The sequence below is a fragment of the Armigeres subalbatus genome, chromosome 3 (genome assembly GCF_024139115.2).
Source record: "Armigeres subalbatus isolate Guangzhou_Male chromosome 3, GZ_Asu_2, whole genome shotgun sequence".
In the NCBI taxonomy this organism is placed as follows: domain Eukaryota; kingdom Metazoa; phylum Arthropoda; class Insecta; order Diptera; family Culicidae; genus Armigeres; species Armigeres subalbatus.
In genome coordinates this window covers 27,366,996-27,379,342 of record NC_085141.1, presented here as the reverse complement: position 1 = coordinate 27,379,342, position 12,347 = coordinate 27,366,996, and the positions used below count along the sequence as shown (strand labels likewise).

At 38.8% G+C, this 12,347-nt stretch overlaps 1 protein-coding gene across 1 annotated transcript; it reads left to right on the top strand.

Moving 5' to 3' along the window:
• The first annotated feature begins 204 nt into the window (after nucleotides 1-204).
• LOC134219828 (sugar transporter SWEET1-like) lies at nucleotides 205-1,819 on the top strand. Its single transcript, XM_062698698.1, has 4 exons — nucleotides 205-649; nucleotides 710-995; nucleotides 1,060-1,179; nucleotides 1,294-1,819. Exons 1-4 carry the CDS (start codon nucleotides 480-482, stop codon nucleotides 1,399-1,401), a joined length of 684 nt encoding a protein of 227 aa, XP_062554682.1. The 5' UTR covers nucleotides 205-479; the 3' UTR covers nucleotides 1,402-1,819.
• Nucleotides 1,820-12,347: the final 10,528 nt, after the last annotated feature.

Genomic DNA, 12,347 nt, shown 5'->3' with positions numbered 1-12,347 from the left:
GTCTTGTTTGCAGCACCGAAGGTGCTAAAAGAAGTCTCGCTAGACGAGCTCGATGGATGAGACGATGGGCTCTTAACAAAATATTTAATCAGTCGCTTGACTTGAGACCTCATATAGTCCGGTCGGTGAAGGCGGGTTCGGTAAATTACCAATTCTGAGATGGCGGGTTCGATTTCCGATTGATTGGAAATTTATTAATATTTGCACAAGTACTCTGAATATATTTGAATGATTGTGATTACTTAATAAAATCGTGCATGTGTGTTGGCATCCAAAGCTGTTGATTCAATAGTGCGTGAAAAGGCATCCAGAACACAAGGTTTAGAGCCGGCGTTCTCGAATGCTTAAAAAAATAAGAAGACTATCTTATTCTCATGGTTGGCGTTGAAATTTGAATTCAAATACTTACACATAAGATCTGTCAGTCGTGCTCTGGAATCAGATCAAGAAAGTGCAGCGAGAAAGAAAAATCAGGTTCAATGGACTCGCTAGCACGTGCTCTATTGCCCTACCGGGATGTGATCGGCAATGTGGCGGGAATTTTGACCATCGCTCAGTTCCTCAGTGGTTGCTTCACATGCAACAAAATTCGACACAAGGGCAGCTCGGAAGGATTCTCGCCATTGCAGTTCGTCTTTGGGTGTGGACTGTAAGTTGCTTCAGAATGTACAAAAAATCATTACTGCGAACTAAGTTTTACGTTTTGCAGAACGGTCCTGCAACTCAAGTACTCGCAGATGCTGAGGGCGGCCGCACTGATTCGAACCAGTTCCTACGCACTTGCCATTTGCTTGGTTTATTCAGGATGGTTTCTGTTCTACACCCCCAGCAGTAAACGAAGTGACTTCTGGAAGTTAGTGATGCAAACAATTTTACTGGTGGGAGGAGCACTACTCTATACAGGTTTTGAAGATCCTGTCCTGGTGAAAGACCGTTTTGGATTGTTAGTTACAATTCTGACCCTATGCTATATTGGATTGCCATTACTGAAATTGGTACATAGATAGTGGCAGTTGGTTTTCTGTTGGATGAAAGTTTTGTAAGTTTTGTCCCTTGCAGGGTGAAGTAATCAGAAATAAGAGCAGTGAAGGGCTACCCCTACCGGTGATTCTGGCCAGTACTGGAGCCTCCATCCTGTGGCTACTGTACGGAATCATCCTGCATAACTACTTCATCATTGTAAGTACTTGATTGCAATTTGGGCACAAACTTTGGTAGCCGCAAAACTTTCCAACTTGCTCATTAGCTTGTTTCGATGACTTCAAAATTATTTCAATTTCCTCTTCATTCCAGGTTCAGAAAGTGATAGCCCTCGGTTTGTGTGCAGCACAGTTGTCGTTGTTTGTGATTTATCCAGCACCAGCTGCAGGGCCGAAGCAACAGAAACGCAAAGACGAATAGAACAAGCTCCGTAAAGTATTCAATGGAAAGTCAACCGAGCGTGCTGAGATAAGGGCGTTTACGCAAAGTGCTGGGCGACCGATAAGGGCATGTATGTCGTTTGTTATGTGGGAAAATAGTCTCAACTGGAGGAAATGAACGGAAACATTAATGGAGCAATTGCCTGCCTACTAATGCTGCAGGTGAGATATTTATATACAGATATTCGTTTCGGCATTTAATTTATTCGATGTTTGAGACCGTTATCATACATACACATTTGTACATATAAAAATTGAAGCGATATGAAAAATTAAGCTTAGATTGTTACAAGTATTCTGCATAAAAAAATATTTATAAGCAATAATACTCTTGGAGCGATAATTACCTATTAATTACCATTATTAAAAGAAATAGAAATAAAAAAATATAGAAGATATTGAATAATCTTTTTTTTTTCATTGAATAATGTTTCAAAAATTTAGATATAATTTAAAAGTAGATATCTTTGGGCTTTGGTTTTTAATTCTCCACAAATATTGATATATTCTAGGAGAATTGTAATCTGTGCTGGTAGAAGTTAACGTACTGGGGGTTGTACACACATGATTGGACTCAGCCATGGACCGAGCTGAATGGAGAAGACTTTTATGTGCAGCACAGGCCACTCCGGCCTTAGTCTGATAATAAATAAATAAATACACACATGATTTGAACACACATGAAGAAAGTGGTCAAGATTTTGAGAATAGAATTGTAAACTCGATTAATCCTATGCAGTTTCCTAAATGTCCAACAGGGTGCGTGCTACATGTCGCGGATATAAGCTATGGGAGATGAGGTAGAATTCGACTGAATTTATTGAATGAAGAGCCTTTTAATAGTTAGACAATTGTACTTAACCTCCTATTGTGTTGTAATTGAATACTGTCAAAAGATGTAATCAGCTAAAACAGACACCTTCTTTCACAACAATCTACAATTCATTTGAATGTATTCAACATTGACTCCATAGCTTAAAATGTCCTTTACGATGTAGTTTTGAAGATAATATTTAGCTGATTCAAGTGTGGCATTTTCTACAAGAGAGTTACTTTAGAAGAGGCTTCTCATAATATTACCGTTAGTCAACGTTTATCGTAGTCAACGTATTCACCGATTGTATAAATCACAAACTGAAATTAGAGAAAAAAGCTACTTCATTAGATCCGACTGATTGAATATAACACTAGACTAATTTTAAAATCCCATTTAAACGAACCTCATAAATAATAAAATAACATTTACTAATATCCATTCATTTTATTATTTTCCTCAGTATTTAACTCGAAAAACGATCTCAACTATAATAAATTATAATGCCCTCCCCTCAAAAATGTTGTCTTGATGCGATAGGTGGGCTTACGCCATTAGCACTTAGATGACGGCCAGAGACGGCAATACTTGACTGATGCGTTAGCTCGCAAAGCTTATAATAAGGTTCTACGATCTGCTGAACGATCCGGCTGGAAAAACCTTTGTGTAAATGTTTCTAATTTGAGTGAAGCTAGTCGATTGAATAAAATTCTTGCGAGATCCAAGGGTCCATTCCAAGTTGACGAAATTCGCAAGCCAAATGGCGACTACACTTCTTCTGATGAAGGATCGTTAAAGCACTTATTTGATACGCACTTCCCTGGATGTGTCGATATAACATCTTCGAATGATCCTGATGTCTCCAGGAAATCCAGGAGGAGATCGGCCGGCTGAAAAACAACAAAGCCCCTGGAGTTGACCAACTACCAGGAGAGCTGTTTAAACACGGTGCACAGTGTTTTCTAACCCAGGAATTCGTGATCGAAAATGTTTTGGCCATGAAAAGTTGATTTTAGAGTCTCAGTGACTTCGGAGAAAAGTTTCAGTATGTTAAGCTCCATATTCTGGAATTTTTTTTTTTTTTGGCTAATCCCCCTAAAAGTGAGATGGAAATTCTCTTTCCTTCAATTATGAAGATACATCATTGGTGTCTTCGAGAAAGTTGTAGAAAAAGTTTCTACGAAAAATTTTGCTGTTTAAATTTTATTTCTATCTGCTACATGTAGGGGCAAAATGGGGCAGAATTTTATTTAAGTAATTGAAAGTATAACTCATGCTCTAATGGTTGCATTGCAACATATATGTGACATAGCTTGACATAAGTGCCGTATGAACATCTTTTTCTTCTTCTTCTTGTTATAGGGTAACCGGCGGTAATGTTGGCCCTGTATGCAACATTGGCTCATCACGCAAATTAATGCTGCTTCATAACTATAGATTTATACACTTCTTAAACTATTAAAAGCAATTATATTGCGTGAAAAATCACTTTGACTCGGTTTTTTTACCAGCCATGACGTATGCAGGCTGGCTGTGCTAGTGGTTTTCTTTTGCCCAATAAAAGAGTTTTCTGAATGAACATACCTGCTTTTGCACATCAGATGAATGGTTACCCGATCAAGAATGCATAACAAAATTATAACAAGGGGAGTTATTCATTTCAGAAAAATAATGTAACAATATGTGTTATAAAATTGGCTGGTTAGTTGTTAAAATAACAAAAATTATATCAAAATTCCCTCTAGCCGTAACATAATTATATCAGAGGTTGTTACCTTCATTTCAACATTATAACAACCGTTGATATGATTATGAGGTAAAAAATCTACTTTCATGGTAATTGCCTACATCACGTATAAAAATGTGGTACGGTTGCGGCGTTGTAGCCGGATTTCCATCCATAATGTAGGCAATTAACTTTTACTAGCTATTAACATCGAACATTGATTCAAGTTATACTGGAGGTGATTACCTCCGCTTTTTTCCAATATCAAAAAATGTAGGCAATTATTTTGTGTAAATAAACATAACTAATGATGTTATAATTTTGATATAAAATAAAACTGGCCGAAGACACATTTTTATCGAATTATCTAATTATAACACACGTTGTTTTGAATAACAACCATTGATAGAATTGAGTTATAATTTTGTTATGTATTCCTGATCGGGTAACAACCACACTATGGCAGCTATCAATTTTATTTCACAATTTCCATTAGTATAGCGTTATAGTTAACCAAAACTTTTTTGGACAATGCTGGGGGCACCCGTAGCCAAATGATGGCATGCGCTTTAGATTTGTAGCACTGCGTTAGTATAGGTGAAACTCTAAAATCAAAACATTCCACTATGGTTCAGGATACAGATTTACGCGGAAAGATGCATTTTACGCCAAAACTATATTTTTTAGAAAAAACTGTTGTTCTACAAAATTGTTCGAAATAGTAAGGCCATCATTATGGTACTACCAAAAAATAGGGTGGTCCATCATATAAACAAAATAAGAATTTTTTTTTATTTCTCGGAATATTGACTTATTATGTTCTACAAAGTTGTAGCGCAGCTTATTCCAATCAATTTTTCCAAGAAAACTTTTTGTATAGCTCTTAAGTTGACTGATTTAGAGCAATTTTACCTAATTGGATTAGGGTGTACCTAAAAAAAACAGTATTTTTGATCTACCTTTTTTGCATCTTTTCTCGTAAATCTTGCAATACGATGATAATGATAAAATTTATAAAAAGTGTTTAAGCTGTAGATTTTTTATCTTTCATTTCTCATGAATGTCTTCTTCTGAAGACTTTTGCGGCTTTTCAAAACGCGTGTTTTGCTATAAGAATATCGTCTGTATCTTCTTCCGTTGTCGAATTACATTAATTTTTTTGATTTATTTGAAAAAACATGATTTTAGTAAAATTGATAAAACTTGGGATAAAAAAATAACATATCCCCAATTTTTTGACATAATAAAGAATATTAATTTCTCTTTCAGATGCCGTGTGAATATATTTTTTTGGTCTGCCCTAACCGGAGATATCAACTCATGAAAAAAATGTAATTTTGACAGAAAAACGATTATAACTTTTGATCGGAAAAAGATATTGAGCGTATTTATCCATAAAAAGTTGCATTTTTTTGAGCTCTAAAAGTCACCTGAAGACGACTTTTTCGAGAAATGTAAAACAAAAAAAGGAGATAAAAAATACTGTTTTTGTGAGGTACACCCTAATCCAATTAGGTAAAATTGCTCTAAATCAGCCAACTTAAGAGCTACAGAAAAAGTTTTTTTTAGCAAAATTGATTGGAATAAGCTGCGCTACAACTTTGTTCCGAGAAATAAAAAAAATATTTTCTAATTTTTTTTATATGATGGGCCACCCTATTTTTTGGTAGAACCATAATGATGGCCTTACTATTTCGAACAATTTTGTAGAACAACAGTTTTTTCTAAAAAATATAGTTTTGGCGTAAAATTCATCTTTCCGCGTAAATCTGTATCCTGGACCATAGTGCATTTTCACCAATAACCCGTACTGGAAAAAATAACCGAAAGCTGCAGATAGAATATCCGATGCTTGCGATTAGGCTGCTAAGAATTTTTGTTAAAACAGGTTAATCCACTCAGCGGTTAAGTTTCATTCGCAAATTACATAACGCTAAACTCAACCCACACCAAGTCTCTGTATTGCTTCATGTATGGTAGTGTTTCGAAATTTATAAAGTCCTTGAAGCTCAAACAAGTACCCTCCCACAACCTAAAACGTCATGTAGTTTGTAAATGGGCCCTCATGATGCTTTTCTCGAATCACGATATAATCGATTTTATTCGCAGAACATACCAAAAATAATTGCCTACCTTACGGCTTCCAAACACGATTCAAGCATCAACCTTTCGTGGTTCGATACACCATTTTCTTCATAATTTCGCAAATTAATGATTCAATTAGTGTAAGAATAATTAGTTTTATCATCTTCCGCACGAATCCTTCAAACATTTTCTCATTTAATAATGGAAAGATAGGGGAAGAGGCCCCAAAACGCCCCCCCGATGCAAAACGTCTTTTGTGGTTTCCCTCATATTTACCGTCATTAATATGTCCGTAACAAAACTAGAGCTAAAATTATGTAGGATAGGCGAAGAAAGTTTCAAAATAGTGCATGGGAAGGTCGGAAAAACCGAAAATTTCCACATTTTGAAGAAACATCTAACATTTTGGCGAGGCAAAACGCCCTAGTGGCAATAACCTACAAAGTACTTGCGTCTCCACCGACTATCCATACTAGAATGCTGATTCGCCGACGCGTGGTACTTTGTTCCCTAGGAGCTGCCAGCTAAAAGGCGTTTTGCCTCATGAGTTTTCCGGCAACAAAATATCACCACTTTTTTGAAATGTGAATATTATCAATATGATTGAGATTTTTGACAATTTTTGAATGGCATCAACTAGCTATCTTGTTTAACTGATGCATAATGTAAAAATGCCCACGAATAGCGTTACAAATAAGAAGCTAGAGCAGTGTTTGCTTAGCTAGGGTATATTGCCCCCCCTTCCCTACAATGGATCGTATGTTTCATTAGATAAACTTTCAACGTCATTTCATGTGAATAATTTCAAGTCAAATTACTTGACAAATACCTTCATCATAATTTAGATTTATTATTGCTTGCAAAAAGTATTTTGATCTGCAAAATGATACTGAAAAAGTATTCTTACAACTCGGGAAGTTGAAACACGTGAGTTTTGAGAGGATTCACAACAGCTGATCGATATAGAGAGGAATGGAATCAAACGCACGTACCAATAATAAAACTTCAATGCACACAGAGTTAAAAACAAGCATCCAATAATTGTATTTATGGATAATTGTGTAATAATATCAGGTAGTTGGCACACATTACTGTTTGTGCACAGTACAAAGCAAGGAATTGTCTAGAATAAGTTTTACAATTGGCTTTCTTCAGTAGTGCGTTATGCATCATCTCCACCTAAAGCATTGTTTACGTTTTGGAAAAAAGTTTCTTTGAGAGTGAGAGCAACACAACTGCCATGGTTTCAACTAGCAGTAAATCTCAAAATTATGCGGCAGCCAATAATTAACGTATGCAATTTGTTTGAAGCCACAACATGAGGGCTAGAACATGTAGCCTTTTTGCAAGTGCAGATTTTAAAACAGTTTTCATTTTTCTAAACTTCTTCACTTGCCAATATGGTAAATATTTGGGATATAAATGATTCATATAATAGTATTTTCGTTAGCATGTCCTTGGTAAGCGTGCTACTGGGGGAATCTGAAACGCACTCTCACAATTAGTGTGGTAGTATTTTACATACAACCAATTATAATTCACGCTCAATAAGATGATTTGATTTTCTCTATTTGTTTGCATGCTGCCTTTATTTAACGCAAGCAAAATGATTGGTACTATAAACAGCAACCCATCTTTTTCTCTCGTATGCTCCAAATCAACAATCACTCGTCCCAAGTGGGCTGAAAAATTATCCACATGATAGGGACAAGGATGCCGACATTTTGTCCATTTCTCTCGACACTTTTGCTGGTTTAAATGAAATATTGCGGACATTCATCGTCGTTTTTTGCTATTTGGCGTCAAAACCAAATGTAAGCAAGGTGGCTGGTTGAATAATTCTGGTTGTAAATGCAATATATGAAGATTTATAACGATAAATGCACTCAACCGTAGCATAATGGGCCAAGGTTTGAGCCGTTACCCCTATATAAAACCCAGATTAATCCACCTAGCGGTGATGATGCCTTTCTCGATCATCATAAAATATATCGCGAAAAGTTAGAGAAGTCAGAACAGTAATTAATTGGGATAAATCCCATTATTTCCATCATATCGTTTTTTATATTTTTTATGATGATTAAAGATAGAAAACGTACTTTTCAAGATTTTTGTTCCTAGCGGCTTCTTGTAATATAATTCCTGAAAAAATAAATTTCCCCATACTAATTTGCACAGGTCGAAGGGTTGAACACATTAAGGGTACGAGCATAACTGTCAAAAAACGTTTATGATTAACAATCATAAACGGGTTTTGGTAACCTCCCGCTCCATCGGGGATCCGAATTCCTTTAAAAGGCTTGTTCCGAGAAGATCAAGCCCTCTTTGTGCTTGGAATTTGGAAAGTGAAAGTAGTGCGCCATAGATTTTCTTTTAGAGGTGAAAGTTGAACCCTCTTTTGAGTGGAAGAATTGTTAGTAGCTATTAAAAGTTAGTGATTCAAAGTGTGTTAGTTGATTAGTACGGTTAGTGTCATTAAAACATGAAAAAGTGTTAATGTAATGTTAAAGCCTAAACCTATAATTAATGTCCATGCAAATTAGTATCTAATTATAGCTAACACGGAGAACAAAAAAAGTGAGAAACACAAAAACGAACATTGTTAGTTTAAGAAAAAGGTAATTAGTTTTGTGACAATGGGGGAAGAGATTGGAAGCTAGTAGTGATGACGTCATAGGGGACTAATACAGTGCGCAGGTCCTCGAAGCGGGCCTTTTTCTTTCTCTCCACAATCTAGACAGGCAGAAGGACAGTGGTGAAAAGTGTACGCGGTGAGAAGTGACCATCTCGAGAGGCATCCAGGCCGGGTTGGGATAAGTCGCCATTTTGGACGTCCCGTAAGACCCTTAACAAAACGGACACGCTCCTCAATTGTCCGGGACGACAGCCACCGTATACGTCGCCATCTTCCAAGCCAAGCGGTGGTCATCATCCTCGATTGCAGTGCCATCGCATCATCACTGGCCTCATCGAATACCGCCTTTGTCGAGATTTAGTGGTTCGACTTTCTGGCAATCCGCCGGGAGCCACGTGCCCATCGTTACCTTCTTCGGGCACCCCGCCGAGAACCTCGTGGCCATCGCAACCCTTTCGAGGCCAACACCGATCGGAAACATTCGGTCATCAACCCGCCGAGCAGTGTTAGCAGCCATCGCATGGACTATTACTCGTAGAGAGTCACGCAAGTACCCCTGACGTCACACTTAACTCAATAAATTTGTAATGTAGTCGAAATTGAGCTCGATTGATTAATTTAAAAGTGCATTGCCCTGAGGTATAGCGTTTCCACCTCTTTTCGGTATTTTCGCCTAGTTTTGGTTCAGAAAGGAACCTATTAATTTCACTTGCACATTCCCCTTGCCAATAATATTTCGGATTCGGTTTTATCTCGGTGTAAATCATTGATGTTGTTTCAGCTTATTCGACACGTGTGAAACCAATGGGTAAGTGAGTTCATTTCCAGTCGTTCCTGCGAATTGAGTTCCTTCAAGCGTATAGGAGGTATTGTGAGCGCAAGCCAATAAGCGACCCTTTGATTAATTAACCCTTTGCCAGCCGGCGAGTAATATAGGAAGAGGCTCAAGAGAGGTCAATGTAAGCCACCCACCACGAGTTTCTATCGGTGGTGACGAAATCGAGGTGGTTGAAGAATTCGTGTACTTGGGCTCACTCGTGACCGCCGATAACGATACCAGCAGAGAAATTCGGAGGCGCATAGTGGCTGGAAATCGTACGTACTTTGGACTCCGTAAGACGCTCCGATCGAATAGAGTTCGCCGCCGTACTGAACTGACTATCTACAAAACGCTTATAAGACCGGTAGTTCTCTACGGGCATGAGACCTGGACGATGCTCGTGGAGGACCAACGCGCACTGGGAGTTTTTGAAAGGAAAGTGCTGCGTACCATATATGGTGGGGTACAGATGGCGGACGGTACGTGGAGGAGGCGAATGAACCACGAGTTGCATCAGCTGTTGGGAGAACCATCCATCGTTCACACCGGGACGACTGCGGTGGGCCGGGCACGTAGCCAGAATGTCGGACAGTAACCCGGTGAAAATTATTCTCGACAACGATCCGACGGGCTCAAGAAGGCGAGGTGCGCAGCGGGCAAGGTGGATCGATCAGGTGGAAGATGACTTGCGGACCCTCCGTAGACTGCGTGGTTGGCGACGTGTAGCCATGGACCGAGCCGAATGGAGAAGACTTTTATGTGCAGCACAGGCCACTCCGGCCTTAGTCTGATAATAAATAAATAAATAAACTATTTCGTACAAGAAATTGGATGGAAAGGCCCGATTGAGCCCAGATTTGCAGGAAATGAAGTTAACATGCCCATGAACAATTCGACATAAAATTCTACTATTACTAAATAAACTTTAAATTAGTTTTTAGCTGATTTATTTGGAGTTTGGTTCAGCACTTTTAAATTCATTAATTGCCTTGAAAACAAGCGCATGTAATCGAAGGTAGCTGCGATATGTGTTGTGGCGCGCGCGCAGGCACCTTTGATTGCATGCGTATGTTTTCATGGCAATTAATGAATTTCAAAGTGCTCAACCCAACTCCAAATAAATCAGCCAAAAACTGATTTAAAGTTTATTTAGTAATAGTAGAATTTTATGTCGAATTGTTCATGGGCATGTTAACTTCATTTCTTGCAAATCTGGGCTCAATCGGGCTCTTCCATCCAATTTCCTGTACGAAATAGTAACAGAGGTGTATTTTCCCATATATTTCGGCTGAAACCCCCATATTAACTTCAAATCAATTGCGCCACCTTATGCAATAACCGATCAGACTGAAATTTTCAGAGAATGATTTTCTTACCTAAAGGCAAAATCCTGGAGGGTGCCCCGTAGAATCCGACGACTTTTTTTTCTTCCCATACTAGGCTGGGCCACTCTAATCCCCATACTGGGACAGAGCCGCCTCGGAGCTTAGTATTCATTAAGCACTTCCACAGTTATTAACTGCGAGGTTTCTAAGCCAAGTTACTATTTTTGCATTCGTATATCATGAGGCTAACACGATGATACTTTTATGCGCCCAGGGAAGTCGAGTCAATTTCCAATACGCAAAATTGCCTAGACCGGCACCGGGAATCGAACCCAGCCACCCTCAGCATGGTCTTGCTTTGTAGCCGCGCGTCTTACCACACGGCTAAGGAGGGCCCCATTTGCCATCATGTGTGGAGTGCAATCTGCACTGCAGCAACGCATTATGGGCAAAGTAATATACTTCTGTTCAGATAGCCAAGCAGCTATTAAAGCTCTCGCCTCGGCCAACTCAAGGTCGAAGTAAGTAATCGCATGTCGAACTCAAATTGAGGAACTGAATTCAGTTAATACTTTACACCTTATATGGGTACCTGGCCATTCTTCCATATCTGGAAACGAATTGGCTGATGAGTTAACTCGTAATAGAGCATCACATGACTTTATTGGTCCTGACCCAGTTATTCCAATATCCAAGTGTTGGGTGAAGCTTTTGATCAACTCTTGGGCTGTGCACTATTTCGCTCTTCTCGCCAACTCACGAATCGACATATGAGAAAGGCCGTTTGTCCGAAGGTCATTTGATTGTCCCCAATTGTCCAACCAATTGTCCCCATACATAAGAAAATATATCAAGCAAAGGGTTTTACTTCCTGCTCCTTAGAACAGCTGTGAAAACCAAAATAAAATTTGTTATAATCCTCAAAATTGATTATTGCATAATAGGAACGCATGCACCAGTTGTGGCACTATTCTTAATTTTGGTTCCTTATTTGGCAAATCCCATTGATTTCTTATGGGATTGGCCAAATTGGGGTCACTAGTGCGAAAACTGGTGCAAAGAACGTAAAAAATTAAGCAAAATCAATTTTTACAACTATGCTTTCCTTGTTTTGGAGATCAAAGGTGTTATCGTATCAAAGACGGGCTTGGTAGTCATATGGCTACTGCTTCTGCCTCAAACGCAGGACGTCGTGGGTTCAATCCCAGGTCCGTTCCATTCTCCTACTTTGTATCTTTCTCTTTATTTCTCGTGTTCTAGCAATCGCTAGAACTGGAAATGGACCATCATCATTACCTCCCCCATTTCCTCCCCCTTCCCTACATTGACTTGCATTCTGACGTGGCAGGCGCCAGTATGACCTAACAAATGAGATCACCAGTACTTGTACATTGAAGATGAGTGCTAGTCCCAAGCAAACATCTGTTGGTTCTCTGTGCAAGAACAGCTGATCTGGTCATAATGGAGTAGCAACTACGGGCAGTCAATCAAGCTCAAGCTCAAGCCCAAGATCAAAGGTGT

Bases quoted from the DNA above. Each gene is read 5' to 3' on its own strand.
- LOC134219828 (XM_062698698.1), top strand. From the start codon at position 480: ATGGACTCGCTAGCACGTGCTCTATTGCCCTACCGGGATGTGATCGGC. The intron at 996-1,059 runs GTACATAGATAG...TGTCCCTTGCAG, and splicing joins GATTGCCATTACTGAAATTG to GGTGAAGTAATCAGAAATAA. The intron at 1,180-1,293 runs GTAAGTACTTGA...TCTTCATTCCAG, and splicing joins TGCATAACTACTTCATCATT to GTTCAGAAAGTGATAGCCCT.